The sequence below is a fragment of the Notechis scutatus genome, chromosome 5 (assembly GCF_049901735.1).
Source record: "Notechis scutatus isolate UNSWTSFEM ecotype Mainland chromosome 5, rNotScu1.2, whole genome shotgun sequence".
NCBI classification, from domain to species: domain Eukaryota; kingdom Metazoa; phylum Chordata; class Lepidosauria; order Squamata; family Elapidae; genus Notechis; species Notechis scutatus.
The window spans coordinates 71,462,529-71,486,573 of NC_142013.1; the positions used below are offsets into that span (position 1 = coordinate 71,462,529).

The following is a 24,045-nucleotide window of genomic DNA, read 5'->3' on the forward strand; positions in this document are numbered from 1 at the left end:
TACAATTATCTGGACTACAGCCAGCAGCTAGAGTGGCCATTATGACCTCATGTCTGTAATAGTGTAGCCAACGTAGTAGGTTTGTGGTTAAGGGTTAACAGAGAAATAGATTGTGCACATGGGTGTGTTTATGAGAAAAAAATAGAGGAATACTATTTTACCACTAAAAGACAAAATGTTCAATTGGTAAAAAATATGCAAAGTGTTCTAAGAAATTGAATAGAATATTCTTTATTGGGTTACACACAAGGAATTTGTCTCCAATGTATAAGCTCTCAATATACATACAAACAATGAAATGATAAATAAAATTAAATATATCTTTTAACAGACAAAAGATGCACTCAGAAGAGGACATTGCTTTCTATAATTGTTTTTTTTTCTAAAATAAGTGGTGGGGGTTAATTATTAAGCCTTAAATTTGATTGCTTCCTATTTCTGCTGCAATTGCTTAATCCTGAGTCACAGAAAGCTTAAGACAGTATTACGGGGCTGTTTTTTCTTTTTTTGCCTGAAGTCCCAACTGAAGGATGCTAGCACAAAGACGGTTAGGAAAACTGTTACTGTTACTTGCATCTGCCTGAGCAACCACCATTGCTTATCCTGAGCTTTGCCAACCAAGTAAGATGTCCTTCTATGCTTCATCCTTCATGTACAATTTGCATAAAAAATGTAACATTTAGAATATTAAGATTGCAGATGTAACGTCTTTCAGTAACACACAAATTTTGGCTATAAAAATAATTTGATTAGTTCTTTAGAACAACTATTAATTTTCTTAAGGATAAAAAGCCTATTAAAATCCTGTTGTAGTATCCCTTTATGGCCTCTTTGATGCTAATTGTTCAATAAAGGCTAAAAGAATTTTGTGTATATTATATTTAGTCTGGAGTATAGATCCTAGAAAGAGTGCAAAAAAGGGGGTCTGGAAGTTAAACCATATGATCAATTAGGGTATATGAGGGAACTTGTATGTCTACTCAGTGTAATGAAGAAAAGGACTACGGCTGATATGATACCAGTCTTCTGCTTTTTAAGGGGCTATTACAGAGAAGAAGGGTTTACCTATTCTCCAAAGCAGGGGTCTCCAACCTTGGCAACTTATGGACTTCAACTCCCAGAGTTCCTCAGTCAGCTTTGCTAGCTGAGGAATTCTGGAAGTTGAAGTCCACAAGTCTTAAAAGTTGCCAAGGTTGGAGACCCCTGCTCCAAAGCACTTGAGGACAGAACAAGAATTGACAGTAGAATATCATTACAGTGTAATCTAACCTAGAAATAAGGAGAAATTTCCTGACAGTTAATTAATTAGTAGAATGGCTTCCCTCTAGAACTTGTGGGTGCTCCATTACTGGAGATTTTCAAGGAGAGACTGGACAGCCATTTGTCTAGAATGGTATTAGCTTTCCTGCTTGAGCAGGGCTTAGACTGGAAGATCTCCAAGGTCGCTTCCAACCCAATTATTGTTCTATGTTCTATGAACATTTTCGAACTGAAATCCGTGTAACTAGCCTGTGATTACCCCCCATGGTGAATATCCCCAGCTTACAGATTTCCTTCTTTTGCATTTATATTTAAAGCAAACTTACTTGGAACCTTAAATTTTTTTTTAAGTGAAGTGCCTTCTGAACAACCATGAAATATAACAAATGTATGCTATGATCTACTGAAAAATACAGATCATCTGCATCAGGCAATGTGAATCGTGTGTTTGATTTTATTCTTGTAATAGATGCACAGAATGCTTTCAAAGTACGGCTTAGTATCAAAACAGCTCTAAAAGAAAATGCAGTCAGTGAAATATTTACATCTATCATTTTAAGAATTTTTTTCCCATAAAATAGCATAAGTTGCACTTATATCCATCATAATGAAATGTTTTGAGAGGCTGATAAAGGACATTATTATATCCAGCCTCCCTCCAGTATTTGACTCTCTTCAGTTTGTTTACCATCCAAATAGCTCTACACAGGATGCTATTTCTTCTGTTCTCCATTTGAGCTTGGCGCACTTAGAGGAAAGGAACACTCAGGTGCGAATGCTGTTTGTCAACTTCCGTTTGGCATTTAATACAATCATGCCTCAGCATCTAGTAGACAAACTGGGCCTTTTAGGCTTTAATACCCTGCACAACTGGATTCTTGGTTTTCTTATTGATGTGCAAATTTCTAACACCATTTTCTTGAGCACAGGTTCTCCCCAGGGCTGTGTCCTCTGTTGTTCACCCCGCTGATCTATGACTGTTGTGCTAGATTTGCCACCAACCGTATTGTGAAGTATGCAGATACAACAGTAATGGGCTTTATTCAAGATGACAACGAGGGTCTCACTGCAAGGAAGTAGAGGAACTGATGTAACAAAGCAGCCTCATTTTAAATGTAGGAAAGACTAAAGAGATCATTGTCAATTTCAGAAAAGGCAGGCACAGCCACGCACCTCTACATATTAATGATTCACCTGTGGAAGTGATCAGCAGCATCAAGTTTCTGGATGTTCAGCTAATGAACACTCAACAGTGGTCACTCAACAGTGAGACACTGGTGAAGCGAGCACATTCTCTGCATTTTCTGGGTTGCATGGGAAAAGTTTACCTTTCTTCCCCTGTCCTTACCACTTTCTAGAGAGGGACGATCTAAGCTATCTAAATTAAACCAAATCAGGTTTAAATGTTCATTGATCAAATCAGCAGCTTTTAATACAGACTTTATTTAGACAGCCAATGCAACAGTTTGGTCTGTAAAAATAAGCTATTATTATTACTACACATAATTTCAGTGCCACTGAGCAGTTTGCAGAAAGAGAAATATGATAAAATTTATAAAAGATGTAACACTTTAAAATACATAGATAAAATATATGTCTCTATAACTGTAATACTATTTCTGTAATTGTCAAAAGGCTGTACTGTTTTCCCTAGAGGCTATGGGAGGAAAATGTATTTTTCTAGCTCTCCATGTATACCAATCAGTTGGTTTGTTTGTTTTTTAAGTATAGCTGGGATGCTACTAAAGAATACCTATTTAAAGCAGTGTTAGCTTATGCAATGAGAAGATATTTGATTCAAGAAACAACCCAGTAAGTATACACAATATTTTGTAAATATTCTTACTTAATTGGATGTGCATACTTCTACCTTATTGTGGACTGGAAATAACTTGCATACATCAGTGATTTGAGGAACACTTTGGAAGTTCTGAATACTTTTAGCCCGAAAAAGACTAGGAGATACACTCACTCTCTTCAAACATTAAGTGACTGTCAGAAGATGCGCCAGATTTGTTCAGAATTGTTCCAGAGTACAGGACAAGAAACCATGAATGTAAATGGCAAGGAAGAAGATTTCTATTGGATATCAGAGAACATTGTTAACAATAACAGCTGTGAAGCAATGGAACAAACTGCCTTGGGAAATGATAGCTTCTTCATTACTAAAGGAGCTTAAACAGAAGCTGGATGGCTCTCTGTCAGAGACAGTCCAATAATTGATTCTGCACCAGGATTTTGGGCTGAATTACCCCCAAGCTCCCTTCCAATCGTTACATTCCTTGACTCTCTGAAGATATCTGTGTAGGTCAGAGTTTCTACTTTAACTGAGAGGAGCTCTTCTGAGTTCCAGGTAAAACCTTTTCAGGATCTATTAGAAGATAGTGGTGCACAAAATGTTCTGTTTTATGGATAGGGTGTTAAAAATATTATTCTTCCTTCAGTTCGCATCAGTCTGGCTGTCCTGGGAGCAGTTTAATAGTTTTGTGAAGTAAATCTTCTAGAATGAAGAAGTGGTTAGTGCTGTCCCATTCAATTAGGAACTGGACCACAAGATTTATTTTCAGGAAATGACTGAAAGGCTGAGACGAACTTTATATCCCCTGGAATAGTCTATCCATTAAACAGAACACTTTCATATACTGATACCCATATCAGTTCCCTTTAACTTAAATACCAGAACCAAAATCTGTGCCTTTCATTGCGTTAAGATTTGAAAGCCTTACTGTTCACCAACCAGTAGCAAATTGCTAATTTCTCTTCTCCATAATCAAAACAAATTATACTTTATCTAAAAAGTTGACAAATATTAATGTATAAGGAATAGTAATTTGCTTTACTTCTTTAGGAATAATCTGCTACTATAAAATGAGCTGATAATACAATGTACTATTGTAGATATTGGTCAGTAGTTATCTTTGCTTCCTTCTGGTTCCTATAACCAGGACTGGCTGAGCTGATAATAAGGGTTTTCCTTCACCTTTAACAAAGGTAATCTACTATGTGTTATCAACTGTGACTATTAAGATGTCCTCCTCTACAGGTAATGAAAATTATGAATGTTGCTTATATTTTCTCAGTTACAAGGCTTAATCAAAGATCAGAGAAGATGTTGTTCTAATTAGGTAATTAGTAACTACTTGATCTTCCATTGCATTAAATTATTGGTACTCAGCATTAAGAAACATGAGATGGTAGATTGAGGCATTAATTTAATAAATTGTTAATAAGTTCAGAGTTATCATTGTTATAAATCAACATTTATTCTCAGGATTTGTGGACTTTTCAGTCTCATATATACGAAATCAACTTAGCTAGTTTGTCCAGTCCATGCTGAGTACATTAATATATCTTTACTGTTCTGATTTACCTAGCAAAATCCTTTATACCTTCCCTACTTATTAGCTATATTTTCCCAGGGAGGGGCTTGTGGGAAGGCCCTCAGAACATCCATGGCCATCACCTGATGTCAAATCTGGTCCATGTGCTGCAGATAAGAATCTTTTACCAGTCCTGCTGTTGAAGATTGATTTGGATGTTAGGAAACTTAGTATTAGATAACCATTCTTTGGCTAAAAGCAGGGGTGTCAAACTCAAAGCCAGGGGGCCAGATTCAGCCCACAGGGTGCTTAGATATGGCTGATGTAGCTGCCCTGGAAACAGAGAAAGGGCCACGCGTGGCCATCCCGAGCTCCATTTTCACTGGCAGAGGGTTGCAGGAGGCCATCCCAGCCTAAAACAGAGATTGGGAGCCTGTTTTCACTGGCAGAGTACTCAGGCCAACACAGGCCAACACGAGTGACATTGAGTGGCCATGCCCACCCCAGCCCTCTGAGGTCAAACACAATCCTGGTGTGGACCTCAATGAAATTGAGTTTGACACCCCTGGCTAAGAGACTCTACTCACACATAGCAGGAAATGGATTTTGCTTAGTCTCTATCAAATATGTCCACCTATTTGCATGTTCACTGCAGTGGAATTACCTTTGCTATAATAGCATGTAAATCGAGAGGAAATACAGTATGTATTATGATTAAAAGATTTGTATTGTCAGAAATAATTTTACTGGCAGCAGTTCCCAGTGCTAGAATTACAAACTCTGCTCATTGCAAAGAACTTCCTGAAGATGAAATGTAATGTAATATAGTATAATGTAATATAGTATGATATGATATATGATAGTATAATAATACTATACTATGCCATGCCATAACACAACACAACATAACATAATATAAAAATGTGAGCAGTATAATATAAGGGTAAAGTTAAAGGAGTCCCTGCAGACTTTTCTCTGCTATTCATTGCTGACTATACAGGGTGGTTCTCATCTCCATTTCAGGACCATTGAGCCCATGCTCTCCCAAGACATTTCCAGGTCGTGTAGCCAGCATGACATCACGGACCGCTGTTACTACAGAAGTGATATCTATTTATCTATTTATTTATTTATTTATTTGATTTGCCAATTGTTTACAAGATAATAAGTATAAGTGTATACATAGTTGTGAATACATGAAATGGATACATATAAGAAAAATAAAAGAATAAGAGAAACAATAGGACAGGGACGGTAGGCACGTTGGTGCGCTTATGCACGCCCCTACAGACCTCTTAGGAAAGGGGTGAGGTCAATAGTAGACAGTCTAAGGTTAAAGTTTTTGGGGTTTGGGGAAGAAACTACAGAGTCGGGTAGAGTATTCCAGACATTGACCACTCTATTGCTGAAGTCGTATTTCCTGCAATCAAGTTTGGTGCGGTTTACTTTGAGTTTGTATCTATTGTGTGCTCTTGTGTTGTTATGGTTGAAGCTGAAGTATTCACTGACAGGTAGGACATTGCAATGTATGATTTTATATACCATGCTTAAGTCAGACCGAAGACGGCGTAATTCAAGGTTTTCTAGTTCTAGAATTTCAAGTCTGGTGGCATAAGGTATTCTACAACGAGTAGAGGAGTGGAGAACTCTTCTTGTGAAATATTTCTGGACTTTCTCAATTGTGCTAATATCAGATACGTAATGTGGGTTCCAGACTGATGAACTGTATTCGAGTATTGGTCTAGCAAATGTTTTGTATGCTCTGGTTAGTAGTGTGATATTACCAGAGAAAAAGCTACGTAGGATTAGGTTAACAACTCTTAATGCCTTTTTGGCTATGTAGTTGCAGTGGGCTCTAGCACTTAGATCATTAGAGGTGAGTATTCCAAGGTCCTTTACAGAGCTTGGGTCATCAACAAGTTCTTGACTATTCAGCTTGTATTTTATTTTCTGATTTTTTTGCCAATATGTAAGACAGAGCATTTATTTGTTGAGATTTGAAGTTGCCATTTGTTTGACCATTCTGATACATAGTCAAGATCTTTTTGTAGGGTAGCAGTATTGTCTGTGGTATTGAACAGCTTTACATCATCAGCGAAGAGAACGCAATTGCTCTTAATATGATCACAGAGGTCGTTTATGTAGAGTATGAAGAGAGTTGGTCCTAGAACACTGCCTTGGGGACACCACTATTGACAGGTACTGGATTTGATAGGACGCTTCCGATTTTGACCATTTGTTGTCTGTTTGACAGGAATGCTTCTATCCAGTTATTCAGTTGTCCAGAGATACCATAGGATTTTATTTTTAGGAGTAGTTTGTCGTGTACCACTGAATCAAAGGCTTTACAGAAGTCTATGTAGATTGCGTCTATTGCTTTGCCCTGGTCGAGTTGTTTCGTCCACATGTTTTTGCAGTGTAAGAGTTGTAGATTACAGGATAGTTTTTTTCTGAAACCAAATTGTTTATTGGAGAGTAGGTTATTTGTCTCTAAGTGGAGGATGATGGATTGGTTAATAATTGATTCCATGACTTTACAGGTGACGCAGCATAAGGAGATTGGCCTGTAATTTTCAACTAGGCTTGGGTCTCCCTTTTTGAAGATGGGGATGACTGTGGCTTGTGACCATAGGTCACAACTTGCATTTGCATGCTTTCAAACTGCTAGATTGGCAGGGGCTGGGGCGAGAACGGGAGCTCATCCCATCATGTGGTGCTTGGTTCTCGAATCTGGGCTGCCAGATTTCCAGCTGATGAGCCCAGTGTCTTAACTGCTGAGCCACCCCACCACCTGCAATTCAATATACAAGATAAAATATTAAAATAAGGTAAAACCATGATAAAATCACCATCTGATATCTAAGAAAGCTAACCATCTAATTGCTTCTGGTATGGCTGCAATGAGATCATCCCAGCGGCCTTGAAATTTCCTAAGGAAACATTCTTGAACTATATGTGTTATCATTTGTTCCTATGCATCACAGTTGCATTGTGGGCTCTTGGCCATTTCCCACTCAAATAGCTTTGCCTTAATTCTGGCATTCTTAATTCTGTTCAGCGGCACCATATTTTTGATGGCAACTGCATTCCTGGAAGATAGGCTAGTGAGAAAGAGATTTTATGAAAGCATGAACCCAACTTGCCTAATGCTAATTCCTGGTTGCCCTACAAAGTGTTGGTGTTCTATTATTTCAACAGAGGACAGGATAGTCAATCACTTGCCAGGATTATGGTTGTAAGTTTTTGGAGGTTACCAAGGGTTGGAATAGCTGAGAGGCAACATATTTTTCATTTTTTTTTTGCAGCAGTTTCCATCCTGAATCTCTGCAACATTATTTGATTTGATACTGTTCCTTCTGTACTAGTTTTTGCATAAGTGTGTGTGAGTAAATGTATATCTAATATGTTTGTATGCGTGTGTAAATTTTCATTCAGTATGGCTATATCATCTTAAATCCATATCATCTTAAAAATTTCCCAAATTAGCAGTTATTTCATAATATGTGATTTTAATATGAAACTTCAGTTTAGCATAGCAGATTTTTGCTATTAAGGCTGAAGAGAAAGCTCAGCCTGGATTACATTGCAAATGCAAAGGATTCTTTTGCATCAGTATGATAAATTATTAAATTAAAACATTAGTATATCACTACTTACAGCTTGTGTTAATTAAATTTCCATTAACAAACTTAAACTATCGGAGTGACAATTGACTGTACAGTACTGGCTCATAAATTTATAATATATATTTGGACTTCAGGCAAGTATCATCATTATTGAAGACTTTATTATTAAATATGAATGTATCTGACTTTAGACTAGCACTATGATCTTTATGAAGATCTATGTGTGTATGTGCATGTGTGGTCTATGAATTTCTCTATATATTTATATACACAGCACACATTTTTTTTTAAAGTGGAAAACTGTGATTCAAACCATTTGTTTTGCGGGTAATCAGCCAGAAGATGTCACTAAGGAGCAGCATATACTCTTGTATACTGGAAGTAATTACAGATAGTCCTCAACTTATGACCACAATGAGCCCAAAATTTCTATTGCTAAGCAAGACATTCGTTAAGTGAGTTTTACCCCATTTTACAACCTTTCTTATGATAGTTGTTAAATGAATCGCTGGAAGTGTTAAGTTAATCACAAGGTTGCTAAGTGAATCTGGTTTCCCCATTAACTTTGCTTGTCAGAAGGTCACAAAAGGGAATCACATGACCCCACAACACTGCAACCATGTCATATATATGAATAGGTTGCCAAGCTTCTGAATTTTGATCACGTGACCATGGGGATGCTACAATAGTCATAAGTGTGAAAAATGATCACAAGTCACATTTTTCTGTGTCATTATAACTTTGAACGGTCACTAAATGAACTGCTGTAAGTCAAGGACTACCTGTACTCTTTAAACAAAGAACCATGCTATGAATGCAACATGGTGTGATGGACACATGATATTGGTTCCATTAATCTGCATCAGCTTAGACTCTTATCCAATGTAGCTAAGGTAAATCTTGGCAACTTATTCACATGTTCTGGCCTTGATCATATACAGGTGAAACTCGAAAAATTAGAATATCATACAAAAGTTCATTTATTTCAGTAATGCAACTTAAAAGGTGAAACTAATATATGAGATAGACTCATTACATGCAAAGCAAGATAGCTCAAGCCGTGATTTGTCATAATTGTGACGAAGATGGATTACACCTCATGAAAACCCCAAATCCACTATCTCAGAAAATTAAAATATTACATGCAATCAATAAAACAAGGATTGTACATAGGACAATATCGGACCTCTGAAAAGTATAAACATGCATATGTACTCAGTACTTGGTTTGGGCCCCTTTTGCAGCAATTACTGCCTCAATGCGGCGTGGCATGGAAGCTATCAGCCTGTGGCACTGCTGAGGTGTTATGAAAGACCAGGATGCTTCAATAGCAGCCTTCAGCTCTTCTGCATTGTTTGGTCTCATGTCTCTCATCTTTCGCTTGGCAATGCCCCATAGATTCTCTATGGGGTTCAGGTCAGGCAAGTTTGCTGGCCAATCAAGCACAGTAACCCCAAGGTCATTGAACCAGGTTTTGGTGCTTTTGGCAGTGTGGGCAGGTGCCAAGTCCTGCTGGAAAATGAAGTCAGCATTCCCATAAAGCTCGTCTGCGGAAGGAAGCATGAAGTGCTCCAAAATATCCTGGTAGACGGCTGCATTGACCCTGGACTTAATGAAGCACAGTGGACCAACACCAGCAGATGACATGGCTCCCCAAATCAACAGAGACTGTGGAAACTTCACACTGGACTTCAAGCATCTTGCAGTGTGTGCCTCTCCATTCTTCCTCCAGGCTCTGCGTCCTTGGTTTCCAAATGAGATGCAAAAGTTGCTCTCATCAGAAAAGAGGACTTTAGACCACTGAGCAACAGACCAGGTCTGTTTTTCTTTAGCCCAGGTAAGATGCTTCCGATGTTGTTTGTTGTTCAGGAGCAGCTTGACAAGAGGAATACGACATTTGAAGCCCATGTCCAGGATCTGTCTGTGTGTGGTGGCTCTTGATGCACTGACTCCAGCCTCAGTCCACTCCTTGTGAAAGTCCCCAACACTTTTGAATGGCCGTTCCCTGACAATCCTCTCCAGGCTGCGGTCATCCCTACTGCTTGTGCATCTTTTTCTTCCACACTTTTCCCTTCCACATAACTTTCTATTAATGTGCTTTGATAAAGCACTTCGGGAACATCCAATGTCTTTTGCAATTACCTTTTTGAGGCTTTCCCTCCTTATGGAGGGTGTCAATGATGGTTTTCTGCACAACTGTCAGGTCAGCAGTCTTTCCCATTATTATGATTCCTACTGAGCCAGACTGAGAAACCATTTAAAGGCTCAGGAACCCTTTGCAGGTGTTAGGGCTTAATTAGCTGATTAGAGTGGGACACTTTGAGCCTAGAATATTGAACCTTTTCACAATAGTCTAATTTTCTGAGATTGTGGATTTGGGGTTTTCATGAGCTGTAAGCCATAATCATCTCAATTATGACACATCACGGCTTGAACTATCTTGCTTTGCATGTAATGAGTCTATCTCATATATTAGTTTCACCTTTTAAGTTGCATTACTGAAATAAATGAACTTTTGCACGATATTCTAATTTTTTGAGTTTCACCTGTACCTTATGGAAAAAATAGAAGCATTTTAGCAATGGAAGGGAAAAGAAACTTCAGATAATTCACTTGGGGAAGAGCTGAGTCTACTGGCTCACCCACCCAGATCACTGGTTGCTTCTCCTTAGAGCAGCTCAGTCTTTTTCAGTCTAGGTACACTTTGTAGTTATATGGACTTCAGTTCCCCAAATTCCCCACCCACAATGGCCAGAGCTAAGGAGGGTGTAAAAACTGGGGCAAGTAATAAAAAATAAAATACTCTCTCTAAAGCAGGGCTGTCTAGCTCCTGGCCTTTGGGTCGGATGCTTTACGAGCTGGCCATGCCCACATCCAGTTTAGCAAAGGGGGGGAAAGTCCCGATACGTTACGTGCTGTGACGATGTGAGCTTGATACCCCTGCTCTAAAGCTTGTGCTTTGAAAGTGAAATTGTAATGTTACGTCTAAAAGTCACAGCCTGGTGGTTGCCTTGAGAGTCTGTAGGAAGACTTACTATATTAATGTTTGTTTGTTTTTTAATTCTCAGAATTTCTAATGTATTGCTCTGCAATGTTACCAGCCGGTTATCATTTTGGTTTGTAGTCACAAATTCATTCACAAATATAACAACTATTCCCAGGAATGATGTGGAGGCCGCCATAAGATAATATACCCGGCATATATGTTATATATTTCCACAACTTTATTCAAAACAAATGTATTTATTTTTGTTAGGAGCGCTGGCATTTTTTCTTCAGTCTGAAAATGCTTAAAGCTGCATTGAGATTTGACGTAGTCCTGGGTTATACTAAGCCATGCTGCCAAATCTACTTGGGTTCCAATCAGTACACATTATGGCTGAACAGGATTAGAATCAGGTCCATGTCCAAGTCCAATTTCCAGATAAGGCATTAAATGCAACATTTTATGAAATGTGCAGATAGTTGGATCTTCCTATTGTATAGTAACTTCCCATTTTTCCCACTGCTCTTTGTATCATTTTATTGAAAAATGCAGTAAAGGCAGAGTGGAGGGCCATTGTTGATTAGTAGAAGTTAGGTATTATTCCACCTGGAAGCATTTATTTTATAATAAAATAAACTGGGAGAGGACAGAAAGCCTCTGTCTCTGTCTCTGTCTCTGATGCTGTTTCCTTATCAGAGCCTTCCAAAGACTCCGAAGTTGGCCCAGGCTCTCCCTCAACCTCCTCCTCATCTGACTCTGCTGCTAGCTCTGCTGGCAGCCAAGGGGTTACAACAGATAGACTCAAAGACGATGCAATGATGTACTGGTTATTTTCTTTACAAGCTTCAAAAGTGAACCATTATACTTTACATGTTTTAACTTGTTGAATTTAAGCTTTTACAGAAGATTTCTCTTTTAGAAATGCAGTGCTATTTGTTAAATAAACACGAATGTGGGAATGAAAGAGAGTGCATTGTTTGAGAGAGATTAACTTTTAAGCCTATGAGAAGATTAAACTGTTTTCAGCGGAAAAACACAGAGGCAACTGCAGTGCACTAGGATGGGGGAAGAGATTATTGACCTGTTGATCCATGCAAAGAATAATGGAATGCATTTTAACTTTTTTGGCTGTGCTTTGAAGCATTCATTCAATATAAGCAGATTTAATGCAAATCTCTTTCAGCATCAGTGGCACCTTGTTCTAACAGCTTGGATTTAGCTCCATCACTTGTAGACATTAGCTGTTCTTTTGAAATACCTATTACTCTATTTAAAACTATATACAGATAGTCCTTGACTTATTACCACAACTGAGTCCAAAGTTTATGTTGCTAAGCGAGACAGTTAAGTGAATTTTGCCCCATTTTACGACCTTTCTTGCCATAGATGTTAAGTGAATCACTGCAGTTGTTAAGTTAGTTACACAGTAGTTAAGTAAATCTGGCTTCCCCATTGACTTTGCTTGTCAGAAGGTCACAAAAAGGAATCACATCACCCCAGGACAATGCAACCTTCGAAGATAAACGTGAGTCTGTTGCCAAGCACCTGAATTTTGATCACATGACCACGGAGATGGTCTTAAGCGGGAACAATGTTCATAAATCACTTTTTTTCAGTACCGTTGTAACTTTGAATGGTCACGAAATGAACTGTTGTAAGTTGAGGACTACCTGTAGCTAAGAAGTGAATAATAACTTATTAAAAGCAGTGTTTCAGTTATGGAGAGAAAAGAAAGTGAAATTAATAAAATTCCAAAATATACCTTCCTCCAATTTGACTCCTCTTGATCCAGACAGATTTCTGAAATCAAAGCTTATTATCCCATCTCCGTTTTAAAATATTAATCAATAAGATCTTATATAATTAGCATATTGCTGTGTTAATCTAGTATACAGACTTCCTTCTGTCACAACGGAGCTGAACTACAGGAACAGTTTCAGTGCTTGGTGTGGGAATTTATGACCTGCTGTATCTAAAGCAGGGGTATTTGTCATTTCTTCCACATTTCTAAATATTGGTAATTCACTATGCAATTCATTCTAGGAAAAAATACATTGTGTGAAACGAATTTGAGTACAGCCTTAAGACTGAATCCCACAAAACACCACAACTGTGAATAGAATGTGTCTTCATGAGTGAGCAAATGTATGTAACAGAAGACTCTATAAATAAAATCAGCTAATATTAAAGTAGGCAATTTAATTTTCTATAGGATCTGTTGCATTAGAAAGTTAGAAATGGGGTATTTTAGAAGACATTATATACGGGAGTCTCTGTGGTTAAACTGGGAGAAGACTAAAAGACAATGCTATTTGAAAATTCCAGTCTGGCTATCAACTATTGAAGCATTTTTTATCCTATAATATATCAAAAGGAACAAACAGTTAGATATGGTGAAATATTGAATGAAAAGGATGAACTTAAATCTATACAAAAATTAGAGGAACAAGGTATAAAGATGAATTGGTTTTCATATGCGCAAATACATTCAAGGTATGATAAAGATTCTAAAACAGAAGGTTTCTATGATAAACTGACTGATTTAGATAAGATTTTGACAGGTACTGATGAAAAGGTGATTAAAAAATTGTATGGATATTTATTAGAAATTAAACTAGAAGAAGAACAAGTTAAAGAAACAATGATTGCTTGGGGGAAGAATTTTGGATATGGGATTGATCTAGAGAAATGGCAAAAATTGTGGTCTCAAAATTATAAAATGACAATGTCAACAGCATATAAAGAAAATTTGTATAAGATGTTTTACAGGTGGCATTTTCCCCCGACAAGAATAGCAAGAATGTTCAAGAACAAATCAGAAAAATGTTGGAAATGTCATCAGACACCTGGCTCATATTACCACATGTGGTGGACTTGTGCGGATGCTAAAAAATATTGGACTAAAATCCACACGTGGTTGGAAAAAATGACAAAAAAGCATATAGATTTGAAACCAGAGATACTTTTATTGGGTATTTTACCTGAGATATACAGTAAAGAATTGAAATACCTTATTGTAAATGTATTAACAGCGGCTAGGATTGTATTTGCTAGAAATTGGAAAAATGAGAAAATACCATCAGAGGAGGAAATCATTAAGAAAATATTGGAATGTGCTGAAATGAGTAGATTGACATTTGAAATCAGAGAACAAGATGATAAACAATTTTATAAAATCTGGGATCTATTCTATCAATGGTTAGAAAATAAAGCATGGTAATGAAATATGTAGATTCTTAGAAAATAATAAATATATAAAGATGTATTCTTTTCTTATTACATCTACAAAATGATTGTAGGATAGATTTGAGATGATAATATGAACTGTCACAAAACAATTTAAGTAAAATATGATTATTGTGTAAAACATGAATGAATAAAAGTATAGTCAAATGATTGATTAACAATGATATTAATGTATTTAATACTTGATTGAAAATATGAGAATATATACAGTGTAATTGTAATTGAAGACTACGAAATGGAAGCACAAAACAATTTGTAAACCAACCGGCACACTGTATGTATATATATGGAAGATGGCTTGATGTTTTTATGTGTTGTTTGTCTATGTTCGTCTTAAAAACCAATAAAAATTTAATAAAAAAAAGAAAGTTAGAAATGAAATTTTTTGAGCATAGTTAAGAAATGACATAATATTCTAGTACTATGCTCAATTGCACTATTTCTAAAATCTAAATTCTTTCCTGGAAAAGACAGAGTATTGGGTATGCAAATTTATAAATTGGAAATACCTAATTTCCAAAAAAAATAGTGAGTAGGATTGCTTTTATACCAGATTGGTAATGAATGCAAAAAACAATTGTATGCAAACTTTTAGGCACTCTCTATCATATTGTATACTTCAGAGAATCCCTAGGTAAATAGAAACTGATACAAATTCTACTTGGTACAAATTTAAAGCAACTGCCAATAAATATTAAATATGCATTCAAATTTTGCATATAAAAATTGAATTCATATGTAATATTTGTTGGCAGTTGCTTACAAAAACAGAATAAGAAAGTAGTGAACAAGACAGATGCAAAAGTTTCAATCAATATTCTGTAACACTTTCCTTTGCAGTAATAGCTTTCAAATGCTAGCCACAGTTAGACTTTAGAACTTAGAATAACAGAGTTGGAAGGAACCTTGGAGGTCTTCTAGTCCAACCCCCTGCTTAGGCAGGAAACCCTACACCACTTCAGACAAATGGTTATCCATTCTTCTATTTTTGCTTTTGAATTCTCCTCCCACCATTTGTTGTAGAACTTTTTTGGCCTGGAAATATTTTTAAATCACCTTGTATATACATTTGAGAAGATAAATTATCAATAATTTTAAAGTTTGGAAATTATTAAGCCATTTCAAAACCTTTTTCTTTCTGTCCTATAAATATTTTATGATTGATTTGGAAGTATGTGTGAGATTACTGCCATGCTGAAATTTCTAACTTCTTTTCATGTTCAATTTTTTTTTACTAAATTACAGGAATATATGCAAAGGCTGAAGACATCATTTCCTTCTTTACGAACTCTAAAAATTGACTTCCCTTCAAAAATTACATAGTTTTCTCCATTTTTGTGCAATTAATAGCTATAGCAATAGCAGTTAGTTATATATCACTGCATAGTGCTTTACAGTGCCCTCTGAGAAGTTTACAGAGTCAGCATATTGCCCCCAACAATCTGAGTCCTAATTGTACTGACCTTGGATGGATGGAAGGCTCAGTAAACCTTGAGCCAGTCAGAATCAAACTCATGACAGTCAGCAGAATTACCCGGCAATATTGCATTCTAACCACTGTGCCACCATGGCTGCTAAGCACAATTAAGCACACTCCTACAAAATCACTCATTAAAGCAGGATTTCATGAGTATTTCTCTTACTAGACTAGTTCAAATCCTGATGCCATAAATCAGGGGTGTCCAACCTTGGCAACTTTAAGACTTGTGGACTTCAACTCCCAGAATTCCTCAGCCAGCAAAGCTGGCTGAGGAATTCTGGGAGTTGAATCCACAAGTCTTAAAGTGCCAAGTTGACCCTGCCATAAATGAAAACTCTTTTGGAACTCTTGCCTTTCTGGTTTTAAATGTTTATGAGAACTAAATAAATGGAATGAACATATAATTTCTTTGTGACTGGAAAAATATTCTGACCTTTGAAGTTTTAAACTCAGAACCAGCAATTTGAACTGACTCCAGAAAAAAAACTTGATAGCCCCCCAATAGAATATTAATTTTAATATGAGAATTAATAATTTCTGACACAACACTTACAGTTTCTATTATATCAGTTTATGTTTTGGGGCCAACTTTGATTATAAATAAGCCAAACTAATTCTTTTTAAAGAATGAATAGAAACCGGATCAACAATGCCTTTTTATTAACTGATGACACTCTGCAGTTCTTGGAAATCTCATCAACTTTAACTCCACCAGCTGAGCAATCTCTGCCCATTTGGCTGATTGTATTTGGGGTTATTCTTTGCATCATTGTGATTGGGATTGTTTTAGTCATATCTTTTGGGATTTATCACCGCAAGAAGTGAGTATTTTGAGTTGTCTTGCTTTGGGTCAGTCCACAAATAGAAATGAACAGTATTTTTCCTTATTGCTTCCTGGTTTATTTTTTCCCCATTGTTTAATAAATGTAGGCTAATATATGCCTATTCTCTATGTAAATGCTAACTGATCCATGGTGTATATCCATGGTATATCCATGGTCTTTTGCTCCAAATAAGCGTCAAGGAAGACAAGCTAATAAGTAAGAGGGACAGGTGGTGCTTGTAATATCATTATAGGGAAGCACAAAGGTCTTCTAATCAGAAGCTGAGGGAATGGGAGAAAGGAAAACACAAGCAGCAACACTGCCTGGTGTGCATATAGATCTGAAGGGGTCAGGCAAAGTAATGCATATACTGTACATCGTTCTTATTTATTTATTTATCAAATTTATTTGCTCCCTATCTCACAGTTCAGGCAACTCTGAATATATAGTGAAGCCTCTTCACTGGTATGTTCTCAGGGTAAATGATACATTTGGGTAGATGCTATATTAGAGAATGAGCATTCACAATGCATTTATTTACATATTTATTTATTTACTGAAATTCTCATATAATGATCTTAGGTGGCACACAACAATCAATGCAAACCACCCTTTCCATAGGTGCCAGACCAATACTGTGTTTCCCCAAAAATTTGGTGTGGGGGGGGGCAAATAAGCAACAGGTCTTATTTTCGGGGGATCTCTTACCCACTTAACCTTAGGACCACCACAGCCAGGCATCCCACGGCCCAACACCAATCCACTAGCTGCTACCTGACTTCCTCTGTGGTGGTGCATTGTGCCAATGCTGCCACTTGCATGCCAACACTGCTGCTCACGGCAGGAGGCAGCATGGCACGTCGCGCTGGTGCCACCACCTGCATCAGGAGGCAGCATAGCACGTTGTACCATTGCACATGCAAGCAGCAGCACCAGCAGGATGCTGCATGTGGCATCCTGATGCAAGTGGTAGCCGTAGAAGAACTCAGGCAGCAGCATGTCGGGCATGGGAGGCCTGGCTGTGGCAGTCCTAAGGTAAGCAGGTGCAGGGCGCGTGGGGCAGCTCCACCCCTTGCCTTAGCTTGATTTTTAAGTGTGCACTTCGCCCCACCGCGTACAGCCAAATGGTGGGATGGAGTGGCTGTGGGTCTTAACTAGGGCTTATTTGGGGGGTAAAGCTTATATTAGGCACATTTTAAAAAACCAAGCTAGGGCTTATTTTTGGGATATGTCTTATTTTCAGGGAAACACAGTAGCCTCTCAAATCAACACCCCTATCACACCCAAAACCCAGGAGAGGAGTCAGGTCTCCATGACCTTCTGGAAATCTAAAAGGGTAGGAGATGCGTAATTGTTGTCTATCATGTAATGGAGCTATTTGTTGCAACCTCTCCTTCAAGAGGCACCTTTGCTTTTGCCACATTGGGGCACATCAGAAATACTTTATTTATTGTGTTAAACAACTAACTACTGAAATTGGTAGCCTGAGGGATTGCCTTTTTCCAAGTGTCTCTACCAGTCTAACCAGATTGAGCAAAAGTGAGCATGCTGCAGATCCCATCAAAGAGTGTTGGCTGCCAGTGATCAGAAAGCAGGCTTTTCCCACAGTGCCCTTGTTCTATGGAACATCCTCTTTTCAGACGTTAAAATGATCCCAACCCTGTTAGTTAGCTTTCTGTAACGCTCTAAAAAGTCCCTGGCCTTATTCCTGTGCCTGGGGTGATGAATGCGTCAAGGACCCGATTCCTGGTTGTGTTACTAACTGGCCAAGTACTTTAGTCCTATGTATATTTAATCTGTGTGTTTTTAGTGTTTTAAGATGTTTTTAGTATTTTTAACTATAATGTATTTTTATAACTGTAAACCAGTATATTTTATAAACTGTAAACTAGAATCATTGACTGAGATGGGTGGTTATAGAAATTGCATAAATAAGTTAACAAAGAAACAAACATGGGAATTTATTCAGACTGTTAATTTTAGTGGGTTATGAAATAATATATGAGTGTGTGGCTTTCCATTTGAGAGACATGCAAGAAAGGCTTAACAGCAGTGAGACTTGATAAAGCCTACCTTGCAATTAAGGTAATTTACTTTTAGCAAATGTCTCCAGTCAAGAGTTTGCAGGATATTTACAATATACTTTTATGACTGTTAATATTACTGATATAGAAATCCTGAGGTTGTTACATTATGCATTATGGGTTGAAAATGTGCTGTACTTGACCTTTGAGTTCATTATCTCCTCTAAATTGCTGATGCTGCATCATAAATCATATGGGATGGTCTGTCAACCTATCAGTGGTGCTCAAGGTCAAAAACTGAAGTAGATCAGAAATTGTTAATTTGCTCATTCATGTATAGATTCACTAACAAAATCACATTTTAGGAAGAAGCATCAAATAATTGCAACCATTGGAATTATATTGAATTATATTTGAGAAAATAAAAACGGTACTGTCAGCTGCCTATCTTTGCTTTCTTTGAAGCTTACTAGCAACTTCCATAAACAGTATTTCTGGTGCCCTCAGGTTGGTATTGAGGCCAGGCAGTTGGTGGACACAGCTGTGCCATTTTCTGGGCAACATTTTTCGAAATGCTTTGCCATTGCCTCCTCCCTAGAGCTGAAAGAGAGTGACTGGCCCAAAGAGCTGTCTTTGTGCCTCAAGAGTGACTTGAACTCACAATTTCCCAGTTTGTAACCTGAGCTCTTTAACCACTATACCAAAGCTGTACTGTATTGTAATGTTTATAGAAGGGTAATTTATCTGCAAAGTTAAAGCTGAAATGATGTACGCTTTTCATATTTTACTGACAGTAGCAATTTTATTCTGTCTCTTTTCCAGACTTAAAAATGTTGAAGAAACAGAAGATTTAGATGATAAATATAAAGCAGCCACAACAATGGAAAATAGAATTCCCTGTCATACTTTAGATTTAAAAGCTGGCCAGATTAATGGAGTCTATGCAGCAGCCGATGAAGATCGGTTTACGTCCTTATGAATATAAAAGGATGCTGTTTCTTGGTCTCTTTCTGAGACTCTGACCTCCTTTTATCTGGTTTTTACTGCTGATTATCAATAAAAAGAAAATTATGTACTTAGTTTCTTTTTTGCCCTTGGGGCATTTCTTTTGATAAGCGCACTTACATAGTGATAGACCTGAGTTTCTCATTCAAGGCAGTGTTCTTCATGAAAATATGTAAACGTTTAATAAAACTCCCACTGTTAAATGTTCTTTGGATGTATCAGTGATGCAATAATATAACCTTATTATGATTTATTCATATCTTCACCTTTTCTATTATTTTATAACAGGAAACATATGAGCTGCTTTCTTCTAACATACAAGCCAACTTTTGTTACCACAGGATTCTATTCACTTCAATGGGCACCAAAGACAACAAAATATAATTTTTAAAAACTGATAAAAGATAACAAATGGTAGTTTGTGTTTACAATGTCTTCTTGGACACCTGTATAGTTAACTATATAGATGTTATTACAATTCTCCCACTAGGGTCTTTGTAAAAACTATCTGCAAAGTTATAGTGGTTTGTAATTAAGGTTTTTGTCCTGCAGTGATGTAATAAGTGTTTCCTTTGGCATATTTTATCAGGGGTACCAATTAGATGATAAAAGTGGAATAGCTGAAGTAGAATGTAGAATAGATAGAATATAGATAGAATAATAGGACATACCTCAAAGCTGAATATTAAAAGGGGATATAATATATTTTGGATTTTTGAACAGTGAATTATAACACAATTAAGAATCTAAGTCTCTTAAATTTCAAAAACTGGGAAATGGTCAAATAACTCAGAAATAGGTAGGGAAGAGGGCAGAATCTGTTATGAATTAGTAATAATTCTTTTAATGCTAAGAATAGTGCAAAAAAAAAAACCTTTCCAAAACTAACAACACTTTACAGTATTCTTTTGTTTATTAGTCTGTTGATCAAATTAGATATTTTTAGGGAGTTATAGCAGCAGAGATTATACTCTAATCTTCTCAGTTTACCTAGATCATTAACATTTCTGAATTTAAAATCTGCAACATCTTGTAAAAGTTATGTTAACAATGTCACTGAGTAATTTTTTTCCTTGGATTTAATTATCTATACATAGGAATATTTTGTGCTTATGTTGGAATGAGGAAAAATAAAAACCAAAAACTTTTCTTGAATGTAATCTGAATTTTTCCTAATCCTTATATTTGTTCCTGGGTAATAACATTGAAAGCTTTTCCTCATTTTCCAGTGATTTATACTTGCCAAAGGATAATTTTGGCCTGATCAGTTTAAAGATGTCATTTGAAGTGTTTCAACTCTAACCATACATATGTTCCAGACTTTGAAAACTCATGCCATTCATTCTTGTATTAGGCACTCTTAGAAAATCTTGCCATCAAATGGTGCTTGGAATTTGTGAAGGCAAACGAAGACCAAAAGACAATTATCATTCTGCCTATTGCTTTTATCTTTAAGGTAAATGCTAAATTGGTTGGTCCCAGGATAAACACTTATGATAATCTTACTTATTGTGATGGGACTAATTTCCAGTGCTACAACTGCAGCTATAAAGCAATATAATCTACTCAGAAATCAATACTTTTAATTTCAGTGGGAATTAGTTACGAAGAGCTGCCTTACTTCTCTACTCTACAATAAACCAAACTGAATTCAATACTGTACTAAGCTATGTGGTGTGCTTTGTGGCTTAGTGCATTATACAAACCCAGCATAGTTTGTAAACCATAGCTTCTAGCTTGGGTAAATCTAAGCAGTTGTGATTAATTCATAGGCTTTGTGCGTTGTATGAACAGATATAACTAATTATTTAGTCTTTATCTATCTACTTTACCTAGAAAATAAGTTCACCTTATTCCTCCCAGAAGCTCTTTCCCAGTACCATATGTCTTGGACTGGTGCTCTAAAGATGTACTAGGTCCGTGATGGCAAACCTATGGCACATGTGCCACAGGTGGCACACAGAGCCATTTGTGTGGGCAAGTGAGCTCCAGCCAAATTTATCTGCATTGCGCATGCATGCACCTCCCAGCTGATTTTTGGCCCGTTTGAGGTCGTTTTCACCCTCACGGAGGCTCAAGGGAAGCCTCTGCAGCCTCGGGAGAAGTGCCAAAACGGGCCCATTTTCAGCCTCTCGAAGTTCCCGAGGCTCCCCTCGAGCCTCCGGGAGGGCGAAAACTGCCTCCCCCGGGCTCCAGAGGCCATCTGGAGGCCGAAAACGGGCACTTCCAGTATTTCAAAAAACCGGCTGGGAGGTACACACATGCGCAGTGCAAGTAAGGGGGCAGGGCGGGGGTGTTGTGCATGCATGCGCAGGGGTGGTGGGGTGCATTACATTGTGGGTGCCAGCACACGTGCACGCTTCTGGTACACCACAACAAAAAGCTTCACCATCACTGTACTAGATGAAGCATACTGATTAAAAGGATACTGGCAGATAAGAAAAGTTATGATTTTCTTTCCTACTTTTAATCTTTAGCAATTGATTTTTTTCGCCTCTTAAAATTCAAATAGAAATTAAACAGATTACATAAATAGAGGGAAGCAAAATAAATATCAACATATCAGATAGTAGAATAGGAAATAATTTTGAATGACTTGTCTGTTTACTCAAGCACTTCCCAATAGGGCAACACCATCACGATGTCTTGGACTAAAATTGCCCAAATCCTGGGCAATTTCTGTGATTTCTGTGGGGAATGGGAATTACAATCCAAACACCTGGTAGACATCTTGGAAAAGCTATTAAATACCATTTGATAAACTCCCGGATCAGATTCAAATAGTTACTACTTATTTCACCTGTAAAAGTTGTGTCAAAGTTCTAGGGTTTTTTCCATCAACTGCACAAGATGAGTACTTAAATAAATTTTTAAGCAATAAAAAATTACTTACATATGTTGTTTATATTTAACAGCTTCAAAATTGCTTTAACAGCTTCTCAAAATTGTTGCATTCCACATGCTATATTTTGACATTACTTCCAGAATTCACAGCCACTAACTTTTGTTATTCTGATGTCAAGTAACTTCATAGTCAACACCAATGAGCCAAATCCTAACAGGTCTCAATATCATCAGAGACAGAATTATGCTTTTCTAGATTTCTGGGAATTGTATTCTTCAAGGGTACCAAGCTGGGGGAAGCTGCCTCTGATACCAACACCATTTTTAAACATTATTTCATTTTTCTTCTTTAAATTGCAATGTTCTAATTTTGTTTTTTATTTTATTTACTTATTCTTGTTAATATGCTATATTACCACCGGGCAAATCAACTGGACATAATTGTAAATGGAACACTTGTGCTGAAATTTGTCCTCTAGCTTCCTAATATTTTTATTCCACCATGAAAGAGACTTCTGTTTTTCTTTATATTACAAATTATTCCACAACTAAGAAGACAGAGTGTTTTGCTTTCTGATTTACATTCTAATCTGAAAAAGGCCAGTTTAGAACGACACAAACTGGGCATTAACGGAAACTGGAATCATTGTAGTCCAACAGAGAAATGATTATACAACAAAGACTGTTGTCTGTTCTGCTCAAAAGTCATTTCATTTAAAACAGCATTCCTTCTTTTCTGAAGAGTTTACAACAGCCAACAAACAACTGCTAATGTAAATTAGTCTTCACAAATATATATATTTGTACATATATGCAAATTTATACACACACACACACAGACAAGACATCCAGTAAGATAGTAAAAACAAATCACATTTAGAAAGGCAACAATGCATAGATGAAATGCCTTCCAGGAAAGGAAGATTATTATCAGTTGCATAAGGTGATTAAGGATGACGAGAAGGGTGGGTTGGGTTCAGCCAACAACTTTTTCTGGGCAAAAACAATAATTATATATCTGAACTATAAGGTACTAAGCCAAGGGTGGTTTTTTTTTTTTTTTGCAATCAGAGTAATGATGCACACACAGGGATTAACTTCACCACTTACAGGCAGGGGCAAAGGTTAGCTCAGCTCATTTAGCTCATAAAGGAAAGCAGAAAAGTGACTGCATAAAGGAAGAAGAGGTATGGGTCTGAGGAGGTCCAAGGGACTATGTCCAGAAGTGGAACTATTAGAGAAAAAGGCAGAAGAAGCTGAGGAAAAAATAAGTTGGAGGGAAGTCACATGGCTGACTCTTTTAAGATAAGGAATGCTAAAGTTCACGTATTCATTTGATGCAGCTAACCAGGACTTTGGCATTAGGCCTTCTAGTTGTATCATATTGTCTAAGTCTGTTTTTAAAATCTCCAAGTTTTCATCTCAGAAAA

At 37.1% G+C, this 24,045-nt stretch overlaps 1 protein-coding gene across 1 annotated transcript; it reads left to right on the plus strand.

Annotated features, from left to right (window-relative positions):
* The first annotated feature begins 530 nt into the window (after positions 1-530).
* Positions 531-19,845, plus strand: CLTRN (collectrin, amino acid transport regulator). Its single transcript, XM_087967688.1, is given in 6 exon segments — positions 531-621; positions 1,730-1,788; positions 2,987-3,072; positions 11,275-11,393; positions 16,547-16,739; positions 19,589-19,845. Coding segments are annotated over 6 exon segments (705 nt in total). The 3' UTR covers positions 19,746-19,845.
* The last annotated feature ends 4,200 nt before the right edge of the window (positions 19,846-24,045 follow it).